Below are 26204 nucleotides of genomic sequence, written 5' to 3'. Positions count from 1 at the left end.
TTTTGATGTTGAATCAATGTTGAAACCTGACATTGATTCTACGTTATATTTTCTAACACTGTTGACATTGAAACAATGTCAGATTCTGATATTGAAACACTGTTGAGCTATGGTATTGATTTTCCACCTCTTTCGCACAGTTGCTTTTTATTGAAAAAAAAAAAAAACAAAAACAAAAAAGGTCAATAGACATGTATCATTTGCAAAATACTTTATTAAAAGACAAAGTTTCCTATTTACATTTCTATGTTTCACGTCACTTTTTATCATTTACTCCGGGATGGGGATGGATGATGTGCGTCCTGCGCGCCACCCGTACGATCTGGAGCATATCTGAGCCATTTCTGGACTGCTTGAGCAAAGACCAACTCAGACATAGAGTTCGCCCCTACCTGCTGCGCCAGGCCATCTAGGACAAAAATAGACACACACACAAAAAAACAAAGACAAAAAAAAGGGAATTAGAGCACATGAATAAGCTCTTGTTAATTGTCTTCAGCAGGGAGAAAGTATGTAAACTCCTAGGCTGATAAACATGAAAGTCACCAGGCGGAAATCAGCAAACTGCCGCATTTGATTCCCAAAGAGCTATAAGCTGAAAATGTGATATGTCTTAGCATGGTGTGCCGTTTTTTTTTTTTAAAGGATACACGTGTATCCTTTAAAAAAAAAGAAAGAAAACATGGGGTCCTCGGGCTGTACAAAGTGTACAACCCGAGGACAAAACAAGCCAAAAACCAAAGACTCCATCTCCAGATTAACCGGACATGAAAGTCTTGTTATTAAGAAAGACAAAGTAATATAGCAAAAACCAGACATAGGAAATGTGAAACGCACCCAGCACATCAATTGATCCCTTTATTGTTCACTTTAGGCTCATAAAACTACAATAAATGTTAAAACTTACCAAATATGCATCTGCACAGCGCTGTCTCTTTAAATGCCCTTTTTTGCTTTGTCTGGTCCTTGGTTTTTTTTCCCCTGCCCAGTTGAGTACAGAGGCCAGCTCCTTTGTAATGGCATAAACCATTACACGGCGGACTCGCACCTCCAGTGTGGTCCAGCAGCACCAATCAACGCAAAGCGTCTCACCTATAGACACATTTTATGAGATGGAATTAGCGTGTCTCATGTCTTAAATGTGTATGCAAGTGCTTGTGTGTTTACTTCATGTAATTGATGATAGAAACATGTCATTTAGTTTTCCCTAAAGCCTGATTTTCAAGTCATACAAAGAATAAACCAAAGTATTGGCAGTACAATGTATTTCTATTCCCTTTTGTTGGATATTCATTTGTTAGTTCTTGTAACTGCTAAAAGTGTTTACTAGTTTTTGCCTGTCACATATATTTGTTATACCATGTAAACTGTGAAATTCCAAGATTTTCAAACTTGCCTTGTAATAGTGGCCTCACAGAGTCTCTGGAATCTACAGAAAAAAAAAAAAAAAAAAAAAAAAAAATCACAACAAGATGACATTCAGGAGTATAAATTGGGGATTTTTTTTAGATAAGAGTACAATGACATTGTGATGCAGCTTTAAAGCTTTTTTAAAAGCATACCATCTATAGGGAAGACATCAGACTCTGCATGCTGGCGAGATCGCAAAGCTGTGTCGGTTTGTGCCGGAGTGGCGAAAGGTGCCGGAAGCTGGGTGTGGCATTATGATGGTTGCTATCAGTGGTCTGGGGGGCAGACTGTGGAGTGATGAGGGCTGTTTAGAAAAAGATAATTTTTTAAGTATTTAAGAATACAGACAACTTGTCAGAAAAGTTTCCTCGTGTCAGACACAGATATGTACACAGACACTAGACAGTATTTTATTACCTGGTATTTTCACTCGAGGGGCCTGGGGAAACCGTTTTTTTGTAGGCTGCTCATCCTCTGAGTCCATATATGTGTACAGGGGATTTGGTCTAAAGAAAAGAAATTAAAAACGGTCTTAAGTAATTGTAAATATGCTTTTGGCATATTGTTTCCTAAAGTTAGTTTGATTTCTAACAACACACACAGGAAACAGAGACGTGCAAGAAGGTACAGTATACAATGAATTTTTGAAGTGCACAAGTGTACACGGCTTTGCATTTTTAAAAAGTTTACAAACTTCCACTTTTTGGACTATATTATGTGGTGATATTGCAGATATGTATAAAAGACAAGATCATAAATTCTTAACAATCAAAGATATGTTTGTGAATAAAAAGGTTTTACTTGTGCTTTCTTTTAAGCCTGGTCTGGGTTTCTTCTTCGGACTGAAGGTCAGACGTATCACAGCGTTCACGTGGATATCTCTGACGACTGCGTTCTGCTTCGTGAAATGTGCCTGGAAATACAAACACAACGTACGGCCAGACATACATTACGTGTGGACAAAAGGTGCAAACGCATAGAAAAATCAGCGGTTTCAAAAATACGCTGGTACATGTGGACGTAGCCTTATTCATTATTCAAGGCACAAACGGAAAGTCACGTACGCGTGCAACGTACAGTCACGTGGGCATGCTGCGTGAGCATTCAAACTGAGTCTAAAGTTTTCGTGTGCGAATTGAAGCGAGTGCTCTCCAATCATCAAAAGTAACAAAGTCATTGAACACGTTTATACAGTTAACTTTACGTTTATCAATCATATATCACAGATTTAGAATTTTTTGTAGTACTAAGCAACTACAGAGCGAAAGTCTGGGTCAAGCGCCTTTGTTCCAAGAACAAAGGAAACCTCGAAGCGTTAAAGCTAGCTTTGTAAGGGAATATAACGAAGAAATTATGAAACGAAAATCTTTTCTTTCTTGATATACTTTGTTCGCAGTGCAATTTATTTGTTGACGGATTGCAAGAAGTAGACACAATTTCGGACGTAAATAACAGTAAAAAAAAACTCGTTAATGTACAACATTAACGAGTTTTTTACTGTTATTCAAATGTAAACATGGAAATAACAAGTAGGAAAAAAAAATCATTCATTCTTACCTTATACTAATCGTGGTGCAGGCCAGCGCAGTGCATGAACTGATGCCTTCTCCGGTCAATTTCGCTGAGAGTAAATCAAATGTCCCGCTCTACTGTAGAAGACAATGAATACCTGGGGGGATGTACCAATGTGAGAGGGGTGCTGCGGAATAGTCCAAGTGATCGCTGCTTTAATTTCCCGGTCAACTATACATAAATTGCACGTAGACACGATTTTTTAAAGCTGGTGAACTAGACCAAGTCATTGATAACAAATGAACAATAAATCTACTTTCTCTGGTACTTTATACCTGATCAGTTGCAGTGCAATTTAATGCTCAACTACAAATCGATGGTTTTTGATGGTGACCGGAGCCGAATGATCGTCAACTATAAATAGACGTTTTCTCGACGTTGTTGTTGTCACCTGGTCGACTATAAATAGATCAAATATCAATGACAAAAAAACAACGGTGAATCAACATCGTTACAACGTCTCTATAGTAAGACCGTCGGTTTACCACAGTATTTCAATGTTGTTACAACATTGGCATTTCAACCCCGACCATATACGACGGTTCGGATGAAAAATCAACATAGATTCAATGTCGTCTTGCTATCTGGGTTATTACACGTTACAGATGTATCTGCATGGCTTGCTTAGCACAGGTTACCTTTATGCAATTGGGCAAAATTGCTCATTTTGCAGGACGTGTTCACAAATGCACGTAAAAGAGACATCATCTTAATATATCACAAATTCATCGTGCTCTGGATCCAGGCGCTAAAGTCGAGGTGTGCCGTCTCAGGCTCCTCTGAATCAGCAAGTCACATGACAGCAGTGCAGACACAGACAAGTTAATATTAACATGAAACAGTAGAGAAATGGCATCTCAAGCAGGTGCTCCAGTGACTGGCTAACAACATGAATTTCATACTTTGTCATTTATCAAACAAAAATGTAAAAAATTGTCAGTTTTATGCAATTTTATATTAAATATTTGTGAGATTTTCTCAATTTGACAAATGAAACGGGTGGAACAGCCTCTGAGTATAATTATCATCATCTCTGGTATTTTCTGAGAAAAAAGTTAAATTTTTTTAAAATGCTTTAATATGAATTCTTTAAATAAATGTAGTAAATTTGTAGCACATTTTAAATCGAGTATAAAGAAGTTATTATATGTTAGGCCAGTTTAAACACCAAAGCGTTTTTTGTCTGTATATATATATTTTTAATATCAGTCTGGGCTTATCTGACTCCCAGCACGAGGCGTGTTCTTTACTCCCGCCGTCTGCTTCCTGTCTTCACAGAGAGATCAGGGCAGGCCGATCATTTTGACATCGTGGAGCGGGTGGAGATGGGTCAGATGGCCTCCATGTTCTTCAACAAAGGTAATAATCTTCTCGCCTCCAGCTCCTTCTTCATCTCCTCTCTCTGCCCATTATTCAGCCATTATTCAATTAACTTTCGACGTCGCCATCATTAGCCATGTGTAACATTTATATGGAGGAGTAGTGAGGGTTGTGTGGGATAATTCAGCAGAGATATTTTTTTAATGTCCGGTGCTCACATTTACAAAAGGAAGACTGCTGGCAGTTTAATTGGATGTAATTATAAATGGAAAAACTGCCTCTGGTTTTAATTACCTGTTTGAGACCCTATCAAGGTTGTTAATCTCCCTGCCTTGCTTGTGGGTGGGTGAGTAGGTGAGTGAGGGTATAACCTACACTTGTGGCAAATTCCTGAATGATTTGGGGGATAATGAGTTCTCTGTGAAGTTTTGCCGTTGAATTAAAGGCAGAATCACCTTGAACCGGAGACAGACAAAGCCTCGAGGCTCATATCAGTGCTCTCGTCTCCTTGTCTCCTCGCTCCTCTTGTCCGCTTGCATTAATCCAGCCGGCTCTTCTTAACCCGGCGCGGGTGCCTCTACAGTCTGCAGCGTCCCTGTTGTTGCAGGAGGAACAACAAAAGGTCAAAGCTCCGACAACAACATCGCACTGACACGCTCGGTCCTTCAGCGTTTCGGCACCAGGTGGAGCACTTGGCACACACTCAGTGTAACACTGAGCCCATGTTCACACCCACACGTGTGAACGCACTCATGCATGCCGTCATGCAGCTCATGCTGTTAAAGCTGCAGTGTGCTCCGTCCAGTCTGCTCGTCACTCACTCGCCTGTTCTGCCTGGTTATGGTGCTTAAAAACCCCATAAAAACGAGGCTCACTGACGACCTTTCCCACCACGAAACGGACTCCATGCAGGTGAAACACGGGCAGGTATCGACTGGTAATAAGGAAATGAGTTTTCTCTCCTCCTCTCTCTCCCTCATGTGGTGAGAAGCAGCCCAGTGACTCTGATCAGAAATGAATTAGCCCAACACGTGCTGGACGAGGAAAGAGACGGAGCTCTTTTCTCTGTCCCGATTACACCGACCTGCTCAGCTTCTACCTGCTCGCCAGTCTTCCTGTCCACTTCATCCACTTCTTGTCTGTTGCAGTCATGCAGTAATAATAAGCAGTCATTGACTTTTTAATATATGGGTCAATAAAAATTCAAATCTGTAGACGTCTTAAAGCGTTTTAAACCTGCATTCTGTTTAATGGCCAGCAGGGAGCGACTCCCTGGGTCACAAAGACGTGAGAAAGCTTCCCTCGCTGTGTTTGCTCGTTGACCTCCGTCATTTTAGTCAGAAAACAGGATTGTCCAAGGTGTGCATATTGGCTGATAGTCTTGTCAATCACAAGACTAACAGACAACAAAGCAACAAACGGACCAGTTCAGATCATTTTTCATAGTGAAGGTAAAATTTTACATTTAACACACTGAAAAACTGATGCTGACAGAGTCAGGTGGGAGCGTTTTTCCAGGGTTGGTTCACTGAAAAAGTGCAGCGCAGACTTTATTTATCGGCCAATATTCTCTGTTTGCTAATCTGTTGATGTCTGCATTTATAACAGCTGATAAATAAAAAATTTAAACTAAACTGAGCTGTGAATGTTGACGATGCATCGTTTGGCCACCAAAAGGCAACCTGCAACTTCCCCACGGACAAAAAACAACAACCAAATACAAATCTGCACACAGCAAAAGTTAGAGAAATGTCTTTAACTTTAATGTGTCTGAAATATTACATTCTATAATAATATCATATTCCTAAATCACCAAATTGGTGTCATAAATATAAAAAGCACCTTCTGAATGTTTGGCTCTTTGCTGCTGTAGGGACGCTGCGTCGAGTTGTGTGTTCCCAGTTTCCTGAAAAAAGTGAACTAGCCCCAGCACGCTGGACTGAGTGGTAGGAAAAACAAAAACCTCACCGCTGACACCGATAGCAGACGTCTCTTTACTCTCACCAGTCAGCATAACAGAAGGGAGGAAACTTCTGTGGGAACTTAAATGGAGTGTTGTCCACGACGCCCATTTTCATTCCAAACATGAACTCTGAACCTTTGTTGGCCTTTCGATGTAATGGAGTCTAAACCCAGCTTAAAAGTCAAAATCTTATTGAAATACACACATACAGCACTTTGATCGTAGACATACGTACACACTGATCACACCCTGGTTGCAGGTCAAGGCTTTCATCAAACCAAAGACCTTCTGATTATTGCATGATCTGCTTTCTCTCGAGCCACAAAAGGTGACTACAAAGGGATCTTTCAGGCCCTTCAGCAGCACTTTATCCTTTGCAAGCTTCTTAAATTCATAATAAAACCATAATAAAAACCTAAATGACACACTCCTGATATGGGCATTGTTTATTAGTGTAAGGAAAGCGTTTGACAGACTCATTCAGTGGCCACTTTACTTCACGTGACCTTTACATGCTCAGGCTAATTTGAATTCATGTAAACACCTCCTGAGGACTGATACAACTGCTAGGAAACACTCGTCACTGAGGTACACATAAAGTGAGCTGAACAGTGTGTTTGTCTCTCGTCTTTATATATGAATATTAATTCAATTTGAGTTGATTGTTTTTGCTATAATAGATGAAAATAATCAGCAGATAATCTGATAATGAGGGAAAAATCGAGATACGTATTTATTTTTTGGTTCTGTATGTCAGTCGGTGTTTATTCAGAGTTTACAGTTTTTCTCTAAAATTAAAAATGTAAATGAAACATAATCCCAGCCAGTCTTTCAGGGACTATTTCTTTATGCCTGGGCTGAGCAGTTTTGTTTCTTTTCCGAGGCGACAACTTAATCCAACCCAAGTCCAAAAAACCCCCAACCCTAAGTTGTGAGGGATTATGGGCGTGAGGGGACAGATGTTGACATCTGACAGCCGGCAGTTGTCTTTTCTTGGAAAGCCAAGTAAAACAAAATGAGCTGAGGGCAGACTGCAGTCTTTACTGACAGGCGCATTCAGCACTCTTCATGCGTTATTAACAAGAATGGGTGCAAACAAACGCCTTCACGCTGTGCTAAAGTTACAGGACTTTAAAACAGTTTTATCACCTCCCTCAATTCTTCAGACCTGCAGGCGTGATTGCACACTGTCTTCCTGTCCCGCACCGTAGCAAGCAATTAAAAGGCATCTCTCCTGCTGTTGAATAGGCACTCTTAGAGGGCATTCGACTTCCTCCTGGGCTGAAATTGACGTGATGGTGGCAGCAGCGGTAAGGCAGGCTTGGAATAAGGCCATGGATATCGTATCAGCCTGACCTGCAGCCACTGACAGGAATGTTGATGGAGGCAGGTTTATCTGCACCTCTGTGGAAAGGTGCTACTATAACCTTCACATTGACGATTCAAAAGTTGATTAGGAGACGACTTTGGCTAAAGTCACAAAGGCAGAGAGAGAGAGGCGAACGGGAGTGCCGCCCTCGCATCAGCGTCTCGTCCCGGCGTTTCATACTTTTGATATGATTTGCCGTTTGTCCACGGCTCTGCAAACAGAACGATTGTTTCTTCAACGCGAGCCGTCCTTCCCCTGACATATGGAGCGCCATGGACATGAATACTGATTTATCTGTTGTAACACAGACCTCTGTCTTTAATGAGAGACAAACATGGGCACGTCCATTTTTAATACGTGAGTGACTTTTACTTAAATGTCATACTTGTGCATGCAGAGCTCTGGCAAAATGAAAACCAGCAGGGCCACTGGGAAGATGAATGGGCACGTTTGCTCCAGCATGGCTCCTGATCATTTTCTATAAGTCGCACATACGCCTGTTTCCTGTAACAGATTTAGGATAAGTTAATTTCAAAGTTTTGGTCAACGTCACAAGTTCAGTCCTGGGAAAGCGGTCTGCTCCAGGAAGGCTTTATTTCTGTTCTATCCCCCCTTGTACTACTGCATACCTTTGTCTGTGTAACTTGCAGTGGTTTCATCCATGTGATAGAACCATCTGCTTTCCTAGAGATTCACAAGTAGGCAATACTTTTATTTTGCTAACTAACTAGCGCCAGCACTTCCTGTCTTGTTGTCCTTATTGTCATTCAGCTGTCTTCACCCGTGGCCTGATGCTCTCCAGCCCTCTCGCTGCGTTTGTAATCTGTGAAACAGACAAACAACCGTCCATCAGTGCAGGAGCGAAAGACTGCTTCATGGAATCGGACTGATGGAAAGCCGAGTGTTTAATGTAATTCCTGGACATTACTACTCCTGTTGCTGTTACTGCAGAATATCATAGTAAGCAATCATTTAGAAAACCACCTTGAGGAGTGAACGTTTATGACGTTGTGTTAATGCCACAGTTTGCAGGTGAAATGACCAAACAATGAAAGCTTCTCAGGAATTTTGTCTCTTTTGTGTTTCGACAAAAAGATTATAAAACTTTTTTTGCATCACGTTTTACTTTATTACAAAACATAATAATCAGTGTGCATTTTGTTAGTGAGAGCATTTTTTTAATTTTGTGTCATTTAAAGTAAATTTAAGCATTTAGGATCCATTGAAAAACATGGACTCATTATCGCAGTTACTGTTTTTTTTAAAACCAAACCAGCTGGAGCTTTGCAGGTTCTAACATATTCTTCAGATGTTAATCTGAGAGATCAGTGATTGTTTAGTGCAGGGATGTCAAACTCATTTCACATCGATGGCCACATACAGCTGGACGAGTGAAACTCCTCTTTCTGTGAGTGTAAAGACGTTTAACTACACATTCATCCCTTAGTATAAGATAAAGAAATGCAATTTCAGCAGCACATCTCAGTTTTTCTACATGATAAATATTTCAAGCCGTCCAGCGGCTCCAACGGAGTCTTTGCTGGGCTGATTCAGGCCCCCAGGCCTTATGTTTGACATCCCTGATTTAGAGTAAAAAAAAAAAAACATGGCGTCCTCATTTTCAGACAGAAATCAATATAGACATGATTAAAGTGTGTGTTAATGTTTAAAAGACTGTGTTTGTGCTGACAGGTTTGGTGTGATTTTACCTGGATCACACAGAAGTCGTGTGTTGACCTAATTTTTCCATTTCTGTTTACTTACCTTTGGAAACAGACTCTTAATGGTGGTGATGTCTCCATATCAGTTTGATTAGTGACTGTTTGTAGTTTGTGTTCATCAGAATTTCCCTTTGATAATCTCACAGAACTGGAATCTGAGGAGAGGGTGACTAGAGGTCCGAATAAAAGTTAAGATTCTCTCTCTTCCTGTCATTTCAGAGGTTTTCCATAAGGTGACAGCTCATTTTCAGGCATCACAAAACGAAACTGCTTCACCTTAAAGAGCAGGCCACAGGTGGCTTAGTACCACAGTACGAATAAAATATTATCCTAGGACTTAAATGGTATTAAATCCCTCCAAAGTCTCCTTGTAGTCTTAACTAAATGTGGTCTTTGTGCTGTTCTCTCGGCTCCTCGCGGGCAGGTTTTCATGTCTGCTGTCAGTCAGAGGAAATGTGCTGATGGATGGTGGTGGTGTTTCACAGCTACATGGAGTCCTCAGCTCCTACATGAAGGCCCATTTTGTAGCCCGCTTGCCTGCGGCTCGGGGTAATTGGGAAAAATTAGTTGCGGTGCAGCGAAGGCCTGCACACCCGTGGTCATGTGGAGCGCTCGCCTTGCTATCATTTACCGACTGCAGCAGCAGAATGCCCTGCTACCTGTTTCTCAATGATAAGTCTCATCCATGTTCAAATTATTAATGCCTGTCCAGTCTGAACCCGGACATTTTTAGGTCATCATAGTGCGAGGTGCTGACCACAGTGCTGTCGTTAGTTTGCAGCAGATTCTGAACTTGGGATTGTGTGGAAATACCTGCCGTTTAATTCCTGCACCTGTACTTTCTGTAGTATTACAATACATATTACAATACGAAGGCACAGTAACCTTGGTGTGAAAGCCAGACTCAGTGCAGACAAAGCAAGCAGGTTAACATCTAAGCTCACACCATATTCCAGCAGCTTGCAGAACCACATTTAGCAGCAATGACCTGAAGTAACCGTTTTCTGTATGACTGTATCAGTCTGTCACATTCTTGGCCCATTCTTCTTTATAGCGCTGCTTCAGGTCATTGAGGTTTGCAGCTTTGTGGAAGTCCCACCACAGGTTGAGGTCTGGACTTTGGAAGAGTGCAGCACCTTTTATTCTTTTTCAGCTTTTCTGCTGTAGATTTGCTGCTGTGCTTGAGATCATTGTCCTGTTTTATGATCCAGTTTGGGCCAAGCTTTAACTTTATATTTGACTCTAGAATACTTTGGTATACTGAGGAGTTTATGGGCGACTCGGTGACTGCAAGGTGCTCTAATCATCACCTTTTGTATGTGTTTTTATTGATGTTCTGTGTTTGGTTTTCTCTACTTGTGGTGCTGTGCATTATCATCAGTTATCTCCAATTCGGTCTCATCTCTTTAAGGACATTGTTCCAGAAGTCTTGTGGTTTGTCCGTACTGCCATGTTTTTTCAAACAAGCCGTACTTGTTCAGTTTTTTTCTAATTGTGCTTTCATGAACTTTGACCTTTAACGTGCTAACTGAGGCCTGTGGAGTCTGAGATGCAGTTCTTGGGTTTTTTGCACGGTCAGATCTTTGGGTGCCAAGACTACAGCTTTTATAGAGGTTCTCACATTTACTGGTGACTAATTAATAGAGTGCATTTGATTAGCAGCACCTGGCTGCTGCTCCCCTTTTAATTGCAGTACGGGTGTTCTTTGTGCAGGCCTGCGTAAAGTCCTGCAAAACCCCCGTCCTGTTTATTTTTCACGTGACTGCGTCTTTGTTTCTAACAGAACAAGCCGTTCACCATGACATACGTGGTACATATGCTATTAAAATGTAATGGGTATGTTACATTTTGACACTTTATTGACCACATGATTAATTGTTTCATTTTCTTATAATGATAATAACCAGCACACTCTAATAGAGTATGGGCTAAATTAGACTCGGATTACTCTTTTAGGGCTCCAGACTCTAATGTTGCATTCTGACTGTTGTGAGTCAGCTGACAGCTTTAATTACAACGAGATGAATGGTTGTTTATTAGGCTGCCACTTCCTCGTGTTTCCAACTTCTGTCACTGCTTAATTTAACTGTTTGATGGGCACCCTCAGCCCTAAAAGAAGCAGTGTAGCCCTTAAAGCCGTAAATCTGTCAACTTTTATTTCTTTTTAATCGACTGTATGCTCTAATTTCCTTGGCAGTAATGAATTAGCTGAGGGGTCCGGTTGGACGGTCGAAACCCCTTCTAAGAATTCAAGAGGATGATGGATGTGTGGGGCACCGTGTTGATGTGTCTGCTGGTGAAAGCTCTCGATCTTGGCTGCATGGCGAGAGGAGGACAGATGGTTAAAGAACTCGTAAAGAGTAAAAGCTGATGAGGAAAATTCCCTTCATGGAGCGATTAGGTTTTTTTTGATTAACGCTATTAATAAATTTCATTGAACCAGTAAGACGTGCTTACGCTGTGCAGGCCGCTGTCCCAGAAAAGGGATGGAGGGATGTAATGAGCAGAGGTGTAGATGAGAGTACATTTTAATAGAGATGGCAAAGTTTCACACTCGTGGTCCATCGGTCATATTTCATGATGAAATGTTGAGATGGCTGCTAAAAATGAAAACTGCGTCTTCTTGTCACTTATTGATCTCGTGTTACTTGCTGTTTTTATTCGCGTAGAGAAACCAGCCGTGCTTTGGTGATCTGTAAAGATCGTCTGCGTCACACAAACATAATTACCAAATTCTAAGCTAATGGGGAGTGGTAGGTGCACACAGGAGTGACCCACACCAGGCTGTGGTGGCTCTGTCCACGTGTCTGCCTGCTGCCTGCTAATCCCTGATGGCGCATTTCAAAGTCCATCATTTGTTGAGTTGCCATCTGCACTCAGTTTGGATCCAAGTTGTCCTTAAACACCTCACCGAATCTGGAAACCAACCGTCCATCAACGCTCTACCCTTCTTTGTGTCAGAAACTCTGAAAAAGACTCCTGTCCTCAAACTCAAACGTAAATGTCCCATCAGTATATTTATGGCGGTTTTGAGTATCCTTAGTTCTAGGTAGTTTCCACAGTGCGTGGATGTCGTACTGGTCTGTTGTTATGAAAGGAGAGTTGTTGATTTACAGGTCAGTCTACGTCAGCTTTGGTTAGGGAAAGAATGAGATTGCTGATACAAGAGGTGGAACTGAGCCTCTGAAGGATGTCTCACCTTAGCGAGAGGGTGAGGAGCTCCGAGTAGAGCTGGTTCCATATTTCGAGGAGCCACTTGACCATGATGCCTGCTGGGTTCTTCCTAGGTGAGGTGTTCTTGCTGGGGCCCAGGGAATGCCTTAGGCTACGTCCACACTAGGCCCGGATAGAATTGAAAACGGCGTTTTCGTCTGAAAGCGCTCCGCGTCCACACTAATGTTTTCAGTCGTTTTCACTGAGTTGTGCGTCGACATTGAAACGGATGAAAACGCTTACGCTCCAGTCCTGCGCATGCGCAAAAGCGAGTGAGAATTAATCAGCAATCAAAACAACCGCTGTATAATGCCCTCCGCTATCTTTGTTTAACTGGTCACATGACTGCATCACATGACTAAAATGCGTCATCGTTTTAGAAAGTCTTTAATCTATGACTAACGTCCGTAGCTTTTCTCAGCACTGAGTACAATGCATCCCTGACTGATTAATACATTAATGTTTTTGTTTTTGTCTTTCAGTCGGTGTCAATATGTTCTACATCTGCATCATAGTCTATCTTTATGGAGACCTGGCCATCTACGCAGCAGCTGTGCCGATATCGCTGATGGAAGTTGCCTGGTAGGATTATTTTTGGATTTATTTCAAAATAAAGAGATCATATTAGAAGTAGACCTACTCTGCTTGTCCTTATTCTCTAGATTAAACATGGCTAAAGTTTCAAACCATAGAGGTCAGTGTATGTACAGGTAATCTCTTCTCACTTTAGTGATTTCATTCAGGTCAGACTTCTAAATACTCAGGAACTTCTACTCGCTGGACTTCATAGGGCCAGTTCATAGGAGGCGCTTGTGAAGTTGTACAGAATTAATTAACATTGAATAACAAGGGTCCTCTCTGCTGCAAGCCCCATTTTGCTTTGAGACATGTGGTGAAGCACTGCAAAGCATTTTTCTGGGAGCAGCCTCCTGAGAGCAGCTACCTTCAACCACCACAATCCGCTGTGTTTTTTTTAAACACCTGGACATTTCTGTTGTGGTTTAACTTCACTTCTAATTTCTTCCTATTGTTTGGAAACGCGTGCCAATAAAAGAGTGTGTGCTGTTGTAGAATCTTATCGGGACTATTAATAAGTATTAGTCTCAATTCTTTTATGGGTATTGACTTTATAACAAAACTGAAAGCACATAAATACTGAGTTTACTTTTGTATTATTGAAACTGTTTTCATTTATTTACTCAAATTAATTTGGACATTGGTGTAGGAGCCAGTGTAATAAATTTTCAGCTATTTTGCTGAAATTACTCCTTTATTAAACATTATCTTGTGATCGCCGTCTGTTCCACTTCTGGCTGTTCTGAGTGCAGAAACCCCGCCCACCTGGCATTCAGAACATCTCTTTGAGGGGCAGCCAATCACAAAGTTGGCTAATAGGGAGTGCAGCCTTAAAGGGGGTGGGGCTAAAGTGGCAAAGCTGCTCAAGTAGAGTCCAAGCCTAAATATACGAAGCTGAAAATTGGGGATTACTGGTCATATTCTTCGTGAAAAGTATTCATAACCTTTGTGCTTTTACTTTTGGCACAATGAAGCACGCCCGTCTTCTTCTCATTGGCTCCTCTGTCCTTTCTCTTTAGTCCTGTTGTGACCTGCTGAACCCGAGATTAAGACAATAAAGCCTCGCTCTCACCTTTAGGCCTGCTCACCTCATACCGGTGCTGCTGGCGCCTGAGTCGTGTTGATTTGCTTCCAGAAAGGTTTTTATTGCGAGTGTCTGGGTGAAAATGAGGTATTTCATATATAGTTATAGTGGACTCAGCCCTTCAGAGCCCAGATCACAGAAATAGTCATTCTGCCTTCAGTGTTGTTTTATTATTTGTGGATTGTGACAGTTTCTGACAGTGATTTTTTTTTTTTTAATAGTTTCAGGCAGTTTCAAAGAAGTTTTAAGGAAGCTATAATGCACAATCCTTTATTAACGGATTTATTTCAGTGACTTTTTGTGAGTTTGAGGTCACCTTACACTCTGTCGGTTTGAGATCATTTTCATCTCAGTAAGTTTAAAAGTGTCTTAATCTCCTCTTTCTAAAGAATGAACCCCCACCTTGTGTGCCGTTTAACAGTTGTGCTTTACAACAGAATGCTTTACTGAGCTGAATTCTCAAAAAGCACAAAGTAAGCAAATGATTATGATGGAAAAAACAAAATGACCTGTGATGGACACTTGGGATTGCTAACACATCCATCCAGTCGTCTAACCCTAGTTTTAAAGATTACAATGTCTGAACCTTATTTTTGTACCAACATGTCATCATCATCAACAGCAGTGTAAAACTGAGCTGTCTGAGAGCAGTCTATTCTCGGCTGTTAATGGGGGAACAATCCAACCCTTGGTAAACATTCAGGCTTTTAGAGAGGGGGCAAAAAAAGGGCTACTGTAAAGGAAACAGGTGTGGTGTAGGACTGGACGATACATCGAGTTTTTTAAAAATATCGATATATGAATTTTGGGTCATATCACCCAGTCCTAGTGTGGTGGCTTTAAAACACAAGCCAAAATGGAAGTAGAAGGAAAAACATACTACATGTGCTTAAAGGGACCTGTTGTTCTCATTTTCAGCTCCATATTTTTGTTCTTTGACTCTGCTAGGGTAGCTTTGCATGATTTCCTGTTCAAAATGATCCTTGTTTCTATTAAATTGGGCCTCTGCGTTCATCTGTATGAAAAAAGTCATTTTATCTCCCTTCTTTCTCGCTTTAAGTTCATGGCTTCTCCTCGTGACCATATAAGCGATGCCCCCTCTCAATGACATCATTCAGATGCAAGACTAAACGACTGATGAACTTTACACTTGATTGCCTTGTTTTTCTTAAAGTTTGAAGGGAAATTTTAATGTAAATATTTTTATTTATTAATTTATAACTTTAAAATTCACAGTTGCTCACAGTATTAAATGTGTCCTTTCCTCTTCTAATTGGTGTGATGACAAAACTGACCTCCCCATCCTGTCCAAGGGTGTGGCATGCTGATGCGGTCTCGTTGTATTAAATTCTCCTCACTGTGGTCCCAACCTTGCTAACCTTCCAGCTAGAGCGAATGTGAGATGTAACTGAGACTTCAGAAGCCGTGTGCCTCGCCTGAAGGCACAAACTGGAGACCTCCTAGTAACACTGACAGAACTAGATGATTTTCCTAACGCTTGCTTTGTTACACAACAGTGACAGGGTTAGTGATCACTCTTAAGTGATACGCTCTAAAGCTTGTCCTTCAGCGGAGATCTTTGTCCCTGATGTTGTGTAAACACAGACATTTTAAATTAAACCTTTGATAAAAGTTAGAGTCAGAGTGAGAGCCGCGGTGACGGTTTGGGTGTTTCACACAGCCGACAGGTGACGGGGTTTAACATGAAGCTCTGTTTTTTGTGACTGCCTGCAGTGGAAACCACTCCTGCAGCGCTGGAAGTGTGAAGTACAACGACACAGATCCGTGCTGGGGCTCTGTCACGAGGAAAGATGCGTACCGAGTGTTTCTGGTAAGGGTTTATTTATTCATTTTTTACCCTACTTTTATCAGTTTCCAGCTAACGGTCACTTTTCAAGCCTCGGGAAGTGGAACTTAGCCCAGTTCTGCAGCCACAGTCAGTTGACCTCAAAATGTTAGGACTAAGGCCAAACTGTGGTGAGCTGGCATACTGTAGCTGCTCTAACAAATCCCTCCAACATCCAACTAACCGGTGCAAGCCACCAACTAAAGATTCAACTTATAGTGTGTTTTTGTTTGGGACACACCAAAAGGTGTGACAATTTAAAGCCACGCCTGTATTCATAGCAGCTGAAAGCATCCTCTGGATCAGCAGACATGCAGAACTTTGTTCTTTTTGTTTGTCTTCCGGCTGAAATGTGCAAAGAAGTGGATAGCTTTCACCACAGAGGTTTTCACATTTCTGTTTCTCTCATGTGCGGTTTTTGCAACTGTCAAACATGTTTTTAAAATCTAATTGAGAAAAGTTAGCAACAACAGAATACACCTGGCTGGTGTACAAGTCCAACCCAACCAGGCTTTTCAGTTTGCTCTCAAAGTGTTATTGTCATTTCCATGTACAATTGTGCCATTCTTCCATTGATGTCCACAACAGATGGCAAACAGCAAAATCCACATATAAAACAGTTAAGTAGAATAAATTATAATTAAAAAATGATTATTAAAAAAAGCATATCAAAAATGTAGTTGAAATATAAGATGTGCAAAAAATAGAACTATAGAAATAAAATAAAAGAATCTGAGCTGCCATGAGTTATGTGCATATTTATGCAGTTTGGAGTACTTGATCAGCTGTATGTGCAGCAGACAGCAGTGAGTGTGCAAACTGAGAAATGCAGACAGTCGTAGATGAAAGTAGGCCAAGGTTAACTTCTGTTTAATGGCAGCGGGAAGAAAGAGTTCTTTCGTCTGCACATCTTAGATTTCACACTTTCATACCTCCACATGAGGGTAGAAGTGTGAACAGTCCATGTTGGAGGTGGGTCTGTGATGATGGAGGCAGGCGTCCTGTGGACTCTGCAGAGAGGGCAGTTTAGTTGTAGCATTGGCGTTGCTGTGTTGAGATGCTCTCAACCATGCAGCTGTAGAAGTCTCTGAGGGTCTTAGGTGACATATTAAAGTTCCTCGGCCCTGTTAACCAGCTGTGTGGTGTTAAATGTCCAGGTGAGGTCCTCACTGATGTAGATGCCCAGGTATTTGAACCTGCTCACCCTCTCCGCTTCAAGCTTCATTCGGAACAAAACCTGAAGTCCAGTCAGAGATGAGAGGTGGCATGATGGTGGTTATCAGCCTCTCTTTGTTACTCAGGCTTTCTGCTTCAGGCTCTGAGCATGCTAACATAAAAAGTAGATACTTGACTCTTAGCACAAAATGCATGCCGCCTGTTTCAGTCACAAAAAAAAAAAAAAGACCCAAAGCAAATTAAGAGAACAATGTTTGCAGAAAATCAGCATTCTTCTGAATTCAAGGGTTAATATGTAATATTTTATCACTCAGGGCTTTCTCAGAGCTGGTTGGTTTCTCATTTATTTAAACAGAACAGGCCACTGAGTGCATTCAGGTCTGTCTCATACCCTAATGAAGGAGATGTGGAAATCAATTTGTGGCCAGATCAAAGTGAAATGAATTGTATGGATTGAATATTCTTTGTAAATGGTCTACAGATTAACTGATCCATTTTCTAATTGCTGCAGCTTGTTATCAGTAAACATAAAAATATATTTATGGATTTTCTGCATCACCTGCAAGCTGTTGCATGTAGTTTGCATTTTCTACACAACTTTGTTTATTCATTAACTCTTTATTACAATAATCTGTGAGAATTTTGTATTTCCTGTGGAGTTAAAGCTGCAGCTCTGGACCTTTGAGACGCTAACAACTTTCCTGCTAACCCCTTAGTTCGTGGTCCCCTCAGGCTCTGTTCAGCTCGATGTGTTGCCTCAGTCAAGTTGCATTTACAAACAGCATGACAGTGGTTAAATGTGGGAACCACATGTGAGGAAAAAACTGCTTTCAGTGAATTTGTGGACTTTGTTTGTTTCTGGCATAAAAAGCAAAGACAGTACAAGAGGTTTGAATAGATACGGTTTGTTCAGCAGTGCAAGTACAGCATGTTTTCCAGGGAACAGTATTCCACAGTGATGACTTCACTGGGCACTGGATAAAAATATTCTTTTGGCCCAAGCAGCCCATGTTCGTACGCCCTGCATGGATATTTTTGTCTCCCATAAGAACAAGCCGTAATGTGCCCAGCCTCGCCTCCATTTCTGTCAGACTCTGATCTTAACAACATTTTCTGTTCTCTTCTTCACTCAAACTTCCCCCGACACCCTCCACCCACCCCACCTCAGCTGCCCACAGGAAGTGTTTTTGTGTCCTTGAAGTCTTAACTGTGATTTCCACTCGAGCTTTAACTTTGCACTGAGACAGTGATCGATGTGCTGATCTTCTCCTGAATAATTTCGGAGCCTCGCCTCTCGCCTCTCTCCTCTCTCTCTCCTCTCTCTCTCGCGCTCTTCGTCCAGTCCTTGCTTATATTTAACAGAATGAGCAGACAAAATAATTTCCTAATAAGTGAACTTTTCCCTCCTTTGTCTCCTTTGGGGTGAAGCTTCTTATTATATAAAACTAATTTAAATAATGCTGATTTGTGATCTCCGGACTTTTCGTTTACAGTTGCAGTTTTGCAGACTAATTCAACAGTTTCATTACAATCAATCATGATTATGTGAGACGAGGAAAAAAAAGATTTTTATGGCTAAGTAATAACAGAATTATGTCTATAAATTATAAGACATACACTCTCATACACTAATAACAGCTACTCTGCAGTTTTATCCGTTGCTTTGAAATGCTTAAAAAGAAAACTGTGCTGTCTGTGGAGGTATTTCAAACTTGCAACAATGGACTATTGTTTAGGAAAGGCACAAAATATGCCGTCCAGCCACCAAACCAAACTAACCATGTAAGCAGTTGTTTCCAAGCCAGCTGAGAGATACGATCTCTCCAGCAGTCCTGGGTCTGTCGGGGACTCGCCGCAGTTGGAAAGTGCTCAGCTAGGTGCTGTTCAGGAGGTTTCATCCTCAGATACCAAAAGCCTTTCAGTTGGCTCTTTTGTAGGAGTGACAGCTTTACCCTGAGCTCCTCTTATCTCTAAGATTGAGCCCAGCCAACCTTCAGAGGGAGCCCATTTCTGCCACATTTTATCCACCAACCTATAGTTTGGTCACTGCACACAGCTTCTGGCCGTAGTTGAGGGTAAAGACATAGATTAATTAATACTTAACACATTCACTTTCATGCTCAAGTGTCTCTTTACCGAAGTAGGACGTTACAGCGTCCACACCACTGTAGACAGTGACTGCAGATGCTGCATCAATCCATCTGTCAGTCTCCCACTCTGCTCTCACCCCACCTGTGACAAGGACTCTTCCACCTGGGGCGGTGCTTCATTCCCAACCCTGAGCGCGCCCTCCGCCCTTTTCCAGACCCGTAGCTTCAAACTCGGAGGTGCTAACTCACAATCCTAGCCACTTCACACTTAGCAGCAAACCGTCTCAGTGCGAGCTCGAGGTCACCACCGGATAAAGACAAAATCGGTTACAGCGCTTTGAATGGACATCAGGGTTCTAACACCGAAAGAGTAGATGTAACTTTTAACGTCTATTTCTATCAGAAATGAAGTGGCAATAAACCTTCACGTAATTATACCTGTCAACGCCGTGCATGCGTGCGTGTGTGTGTGTGTGCGCGTGCGTGCGTGGGATTATGTGAATAAGTCTTGTCTAGCAAAAAGTTGCAGTTTGAACAAATGAAGAGGAACAGAGAACTGTATATAAATCTGTGTAATGACACAAACTTAATTCATTGTTCATTACACTGATCTAAATTAGTTAAACTTACACACCTTGGGTTAGATTTTTCAGTGTGTGTGTTAATAAGTTAGAAATAACTAGAAATAATATGATCTTTATCATAATGGGCTGACAGCTGACAAATAATAATTTGTTACATTTTTATTTGTTTTTTTCATTAGGAATATAATTTTAACAATATTTTTATCCATCAGATCTTTCTTTCATATCTTCAATAAGTCATAATTCTGTGAGGGGGGATAAAACAGTCCTGTGGTCGGCTCACAGTGGCTGGCCTGCGTCTTCACTCAGGTCTGTGTGGGGTCAGAGGCTCTAGCCTAAAGTCACTACCCAGACTGATGACTCTAAATAATTGACTCTTTCTTATCAGCTCTTCTTTAGCCTGCAGGGGGAACCATCAAAGCCAGCCCCACCCAGAACCAGAAGTGTCTTTTCCAGTGTTGCATTGGGAGCTCAGTTGCAGGGTTCAAGGTGCCCTTCTTCTTCCATCGTGTTGAACTGGGAGTTTATTTCTGGGATCCACCACTTTCACTCAGTTGCCAAGTTTAGGGCAGGTCACCCAGGAAGCTATGCTCAGAATTGCATCTGAAAGGCAGAGTTTTATGATATCTATACATATCTCACCTTTATTTATCTGTAGAAATATCTTCTTCCTGCTGTATGTTTTTTAAAAAGCGTTTCCAGTCTGCCTGCACACATCCACCCTAATGGGTCACACTTTTTTTTTTTTTTAATCTAAGTTTTTAGAGGACAGATATTCTCTTAAATTGAAACTGGCATCAAATGACACGCCGTAAAATACCAAAGCTGTGCATTTAAATGAATCTTTCTGTAACCTTGATGTTTTAAAGATAATACATACTTAACTAAAGCCAGACCAGCTGCAAGGACGTTCTCGTCTCACACTCTTAAAGGAGACCTGTCCTGCTCATATCCACCTCCACGTTTGTACCTTTGGAGCTTGAGTGGCTTTCACAGCTCAAAGCATTTCTTTTTTAAAAATCCTGAATACCACGGACCCTGCAGCTGATCCGCTGAGTGAAACGAGACGTTTTAGGTTCCTTCACCCTCCCTCGAAGCTAACCGTCCCCTGATTGGCTGAAGTGATATTGATAAGAATCTGATCCCACTGACATCTTACAAAACGAATAATAGAAAAGCTGGTAGGACTTTATTATACAACCTCCGACTAAGAGCGTAATTGCCTCGTAAATAAATGGAATTTCAATGTATAATTTGATCAAACAATATTTTCCAGTAATATATCTACGTACAGTGTCAGATGGTTGTTTGTTTTTCCGCGAAATTACGCAGTTTAGGCACTACTTAAATTACTTATATAATTTTCATAGTTTACTTTTGTTTTCACATTTACTTAAAAATTATTTCTTCTTTCCTGTATAATACCTTAAGTTATGTAATACATAAAAAATTATGTATTAAAGTTACTTATAATATAATTACAGTATAATTATTTCTTTATTGTAATGTACCTACCATTACGTGTTTCTGTCTGAAGCGTTACACATTATTTGAAACCTTGGACATGTTTAAAAGTATACTCTGTATGTGTGTTTTAAACCTTAGAAAAATAACTGTAACTAAGAAATATTGGAAAAAACCAACGGTTCTGATCTTTCTTAGAAGTTATTCCACCAAACGATATACAGGATTAGACAGAAAACAGGATAAAATGATCATCATGTACTTAAAAGCAGCATAAACAGCTTTGAGGGTAAAGAGCCCTTCAGGAGCTGCATTTACTAGATTCATATTATTTTGCTCTTTGCAGGTAATGCATAAAAATCAAAATCAACTAACTCCAAGGTACTTTCTGTTAAATAACATTTATAATGTATTTATTCTCATTTCATGGTCACATTTAACCTGAGAATGTAATAAGTGCTTTACACAGTTATAAGTGTGCTTGTTTTGTATTTTCATTTAAACTCAAGTTTAACAAATCTTCATTTTTTTTTTCTTTTTTTGTTTTATGGCTGGTTGCCACAGCCTATCATTGGCCTCCATCTCACCCTATCTCTGTCATCTTCTGTCACACCAACCACCCGCTGCCTGGCAGCTCCATCTTCAACATCCTTTGCCCAATATATCAACTCTCCCTCCTCTGCACTGTCCATCCCGGCCTGAGCTGTCCCTCTGATATACTCATTTCTAATCTTGTCCCTCCTGGAAATTTGACAAACATTGTCTGCTAAAAGGACAATGCTTTCTGACATGTATGTATGTTAACACCCTTCTGGACTACTAAACCGTGTCCAAGTTTTAAGGTTTCCATGACCAAATATGACCATGTCATGAGAATAAAGACATTTGAGTTATTTAAAAGGGAGTTATGTTAAGTAATATTCAGATTACCTTAAGCAGGAATCTGAATATCAGATGTGTAATTTTACTGTTTGATTGATAAGATAAGATAAGATAAGATAAAAATCCATCTTATCTTTGAGACCAGTTTAGCAGCTGGGTTTCTAACGGCGCTTCGCTTCGTTCGGTTTGTTTGGCCGCGTCTCGTCCGCCCGGGCGCTGCGTTGTTACATTTTTATGTGTGAATCTGTTGAACAGTTTTGGCAGATTTTTCCCCCAGACGGACAGTCTGCAGCACTCGGGGTGCTTTGTTCGCAGTGGACAACAGATTGTGGGTTATTTTTAGGTTTGACAGCAGCTGTCCCCGTACAGATGATTAGACCTTTACCAGCAGCGCTGTAGAGATGAGGAGGGATGAGAAGAACATTAAGGATGACACCTGTTTTGGTTCAGTTTTTGAGTTTTGGCAGCATTTGTAATCAAATGGGTCCGAATTTAAGCTGTTTGATTCGGAGTTCCTTTCTTTCTTCCCCCTCGGAGTTTCAGGCCCTATGGTTTGTTTTTAGCGCCTCACCTTAGGCCTGTTCTCCAACCATCTGTCAGTCACCCAGAGTGACGGGCTTGACACCGACGCCTCTTCTCCCCACAGGGAGATGATGGCTGATGTTTGTCGAGTGCACCGAGTTAAATTAGCTGCATGCTGCCTGTGATCTTGCATTGTCATATTTAGTTTCACTCAGCCACAAGCCACTTCAGTGTGATGTGAATATTTTATTGTGCATTAACCTCTCATTTTTATGAAGAATTCACAAAGAGACAGACTAATTACTTCACGATAATAAGGCCTGAAAGCAGCCCGGTTGATAATTTATCAGGTCACATCTTTTCCTTAATCGGTATCGGCTTCGCACATCAGCACTATCAGCTGTGGGTGTGACGTGACAGCGATTTGCTTCATCTTCAACTTCTGAAAAGCTGTTGCCTGCGATCTGCTCTCCTGCTGATTGATTCTCATGTTCACCACCCAAATGGATAAATGGATGGCTGAATGTGTTCTTTTTTTCCTTCCTGGCAGTATTTGTTGGCTCCGGGGTGTGAAGGGGAGACGATAGAGGCCATTGCATAACAGAGCACACAGTGTTGATCCTGGCCCTTTACACAGCTTTGATTGAAAAGATTAAGCGGCCGTGAAAGAGCTGGGTCTTTCTGGCTTTTTGCTTGAGCTCCAGCAGAGATTCCCGAGACCTCAATTAAACTTCTCTGTCCTTGATTGTCCCCCAATAAGTTTTCTTTCTGAATTTCACCGCAGGGTCTGTGTCACAGTGACTAGCCAAGCAGTGGTTGGTACACTCCACCCTGCTGGACGGCCAGTACATTTTAAATGGCTGATTTATTGTTCTCCCAGTATGTGGGAAGTGATGGAAAATCGATGGCGTATATGAGCTCAGAGGCAGTTTATGCTTGCGCTGCATTGTTCACGGCTTATCGTCATGCAGATATTTCAATTACACAGTTTCACGTGTTGAAATAAAGTTAATTTTAACTCACCTGTCCCCCACGGCTTCAGAAATGACCCAACCTGCCACTTTCCTCAATACAGACCTGATTGATTAATTAACTGACTAATAAAGATTTATTCTAAGAGGAGTTTCATTGACCTTGAGTGCTGTTCCCCTTGAAGGCCGCCCACTTTGTTGTTACTGCAGTACTTTAGCCTGTTACAGCCTGAAACAAGTAACTTTAAGTAACTTTTACTAGAGAGCTTTGCATGATTCACACTTCAAAATAATCCCTCTCTTATACATGGCCTTGGTGTAGCCCCTCAGTTCATCTTCTCTCTGAAACAAGATGTTTCCTTCACCCTGCCTTTAAGCCGTGGCTTCATTTTTGCTACGCCACAAAAAAAAATAAAGTCAACTGCTGCACACCTCTCTGTATTTTATTTAGAATTAATTGTGAAAACAGGATCCACCTCGAGTGAATTAAAGGACAGCACTGGTTTATCATACGACTCTTAATTATTGTTTTTAGAGAAATTGTATTCTTCATATTCAAACTTGGTTTTACTTTGTCTGCATAGATACAGTTGATGAGAGGCTCTCTATTAGTAATCTGAATCTAATTGCGCTGCACTGAACTGTGAATGAGTCTGAGCTTTCATGGAGAGGTGGAAATGCACTGTAGCAAGCACGGTAGTGAAAAAAGCTAAATTGGTTTTATTCCAGCGATCTTGTTTTCATAATTGTTCAAAACACAAATCTGAAATTAAATTATGATGTTGTTAAACAAAGGAAAAACTGGTTGGTTTTGGTAGTACAAACTACAGAAAATGGTGGCAACGCCAACAAACTACTGGAAACAAATATAACCAACAACAGTATCATATCTGTGGGAATAACTCAGAATAACGTCATTAAAAAAAACCATCCTTTTCATTCTTTTCCCTGTTTTACCCTGATGCACTATGGCTACGTTCACACTGCAGGCGAAAGCGCATCAAATCCGATTTTTTTGACCCTATGCGACCCATATCCAATCATAGTATGACAGTTTGAACGGCACAAATCCGATATTTTCAAATCCGATCTGGGTCACTTTCGTATGTGGTACTGAATCCGATACATATCTGATGTTTTAGAAAGCGACTGCTGTTTGAACGGTCATGTCGCATTAAATCCGTCTTTTACGTCACTGACACAAGACAAACGCCAATTATCAGCGCCGGAGAAGCGCCTGAGAAGACATCGCGAACGCTTCCTGGCCATCCATCGTAGATGTTAGTGAAACTGTTGGGAAGACAACGTTGGAGAAACGTGAACATTTTATTTGTACTGTATAATCTGCAGATTCTGACAGAAATCTGCAACTATCCTTTGAAGCAGCGCTCCTCTAAAACAGCAATAAGGATCATTATTAGGTTATTTACATTATTATGTAAATAACAAAATAACTTAAAGCAAAAATTGGGAAACATAAAGTCCGAAGTCTTTATATTGAGGGCCATCAGTCAAACAATATTGTTTGCTCTGGGTCTAAACAGAGCGCGTTGTGTGTGACATCTTCTTTTGCGCATGCGGGTCGCTTTGAGCGTTCACACTAGAGCGCGTTTGGTGTCGCATTTTATTTGTAGTGTGAACAAGCAGACAAAAAAAATCGGATTTGATCAAAAAATCGGAATTGAGCATTAAGACCTGCTGTGTGAACGTAGCCTAAGGGACTCTATGCAGTGGGGGGGAAAAAAACCTGACTATCCAGTCTTTAAGTCTGACGTCATTAGCTGTTTCCGGGTCCAAACTCCGCTTCAGGTCCCAAAGTCAAACGAACACTGCGGCATCACTCAGAGCTACAAACTGTCTAAATTCTTTCATCTTCAATAAAATGATCAGCGTTGCTGCTTTACCAGGTGTAACAGTGAAGTTTAACATCCAGGCATCCATGAAAACAGAATTTAGGAAGTTTAACGGAGTTTGAAGTTAGCAGGAAGTTAGCTCGCTAGTTTCCACCTAAACATGATATAGCATGTTCTGACTGAGAGATTTATGAAAAATTCAAACGTACAGCTCTGCTATCACTTCCAACATAAATGAAGACAGAAAACTAAACAGCAGTGACGTTTGTAGGGTTACTGAAGTTGGGCTAGCTGCTATATAATGATGTGCTACGTGACCGCTAGCGACACAGCTATGCTAGCATAACATAAACACAGTGAAGCTGGAGGATGAATGCTAACTTTTTTCCACTCGATAAAAGTTAACATGAGGGTTCCCGATGGTTAGGGACAAATGAAACCGGGCTGTAGTTACAACAGAAGGGTTTAAAAACTGAGCTTTAAAATGAACAGTGGTAATAAAAACAGAGGCCGACAGTGATCACTGACTGTTTTTAGGGGCTTGTTCAGATTAAATAAACACCAAAGATGGCTTGGGTGGCTCTCTAA

At 41.0% G+C, this 26204-nt stretch overlaps 1 protein-coding gene across 2 annotated transcripts in view; it reads left to right on the top strand.

Annotated features, from left to right (window-relative positions):
* tmem104 (transmembrane protein 104) overlaps positions 1 to 26204 on the top strand; it is a 79083-nt gene that overhangs the window by 10709 nt on the left and 42170 nt on the right. For both annotated transcript variants that reach the window (XM_005469081.4, XM_013269816.3), the window contains exons 7-9: positions 4261 to 4341; positions 13051 to 13150; positions 15963 to 16059. In XM_005469081.4, coding sequence (XP_005469138.1) covers positions 4261 to 4341; positions 13051 to 13150; positions 15963 to 16059 — 278 coding nt within the window. The remainder of the gene's footprint in view (positions 1 to 4260; positions 4342 to 13050; positions 13151 to 15962; positions 16060 to 26204) is intronic.

Source organism: Oreochromis niloticus, linkage group LG4, assembly GCF_001858045.2.
Source record: "Oreochromis niloticus isolate F11D_XX linkage group LG4, O_niloticus_UMD_NMBU, whole genome shotgun sequence".
Taxonomy (NCBI): domain Eukaryota; kingdom Metazoa; phylum Chordata; class Actinopteri; order Cichliformes; family Cichlidae; genus Oreochromis; species Oreochromis niloticus.
This window is presented reverse-complemented; position numbering and strand designations above follow the sequence as displayed.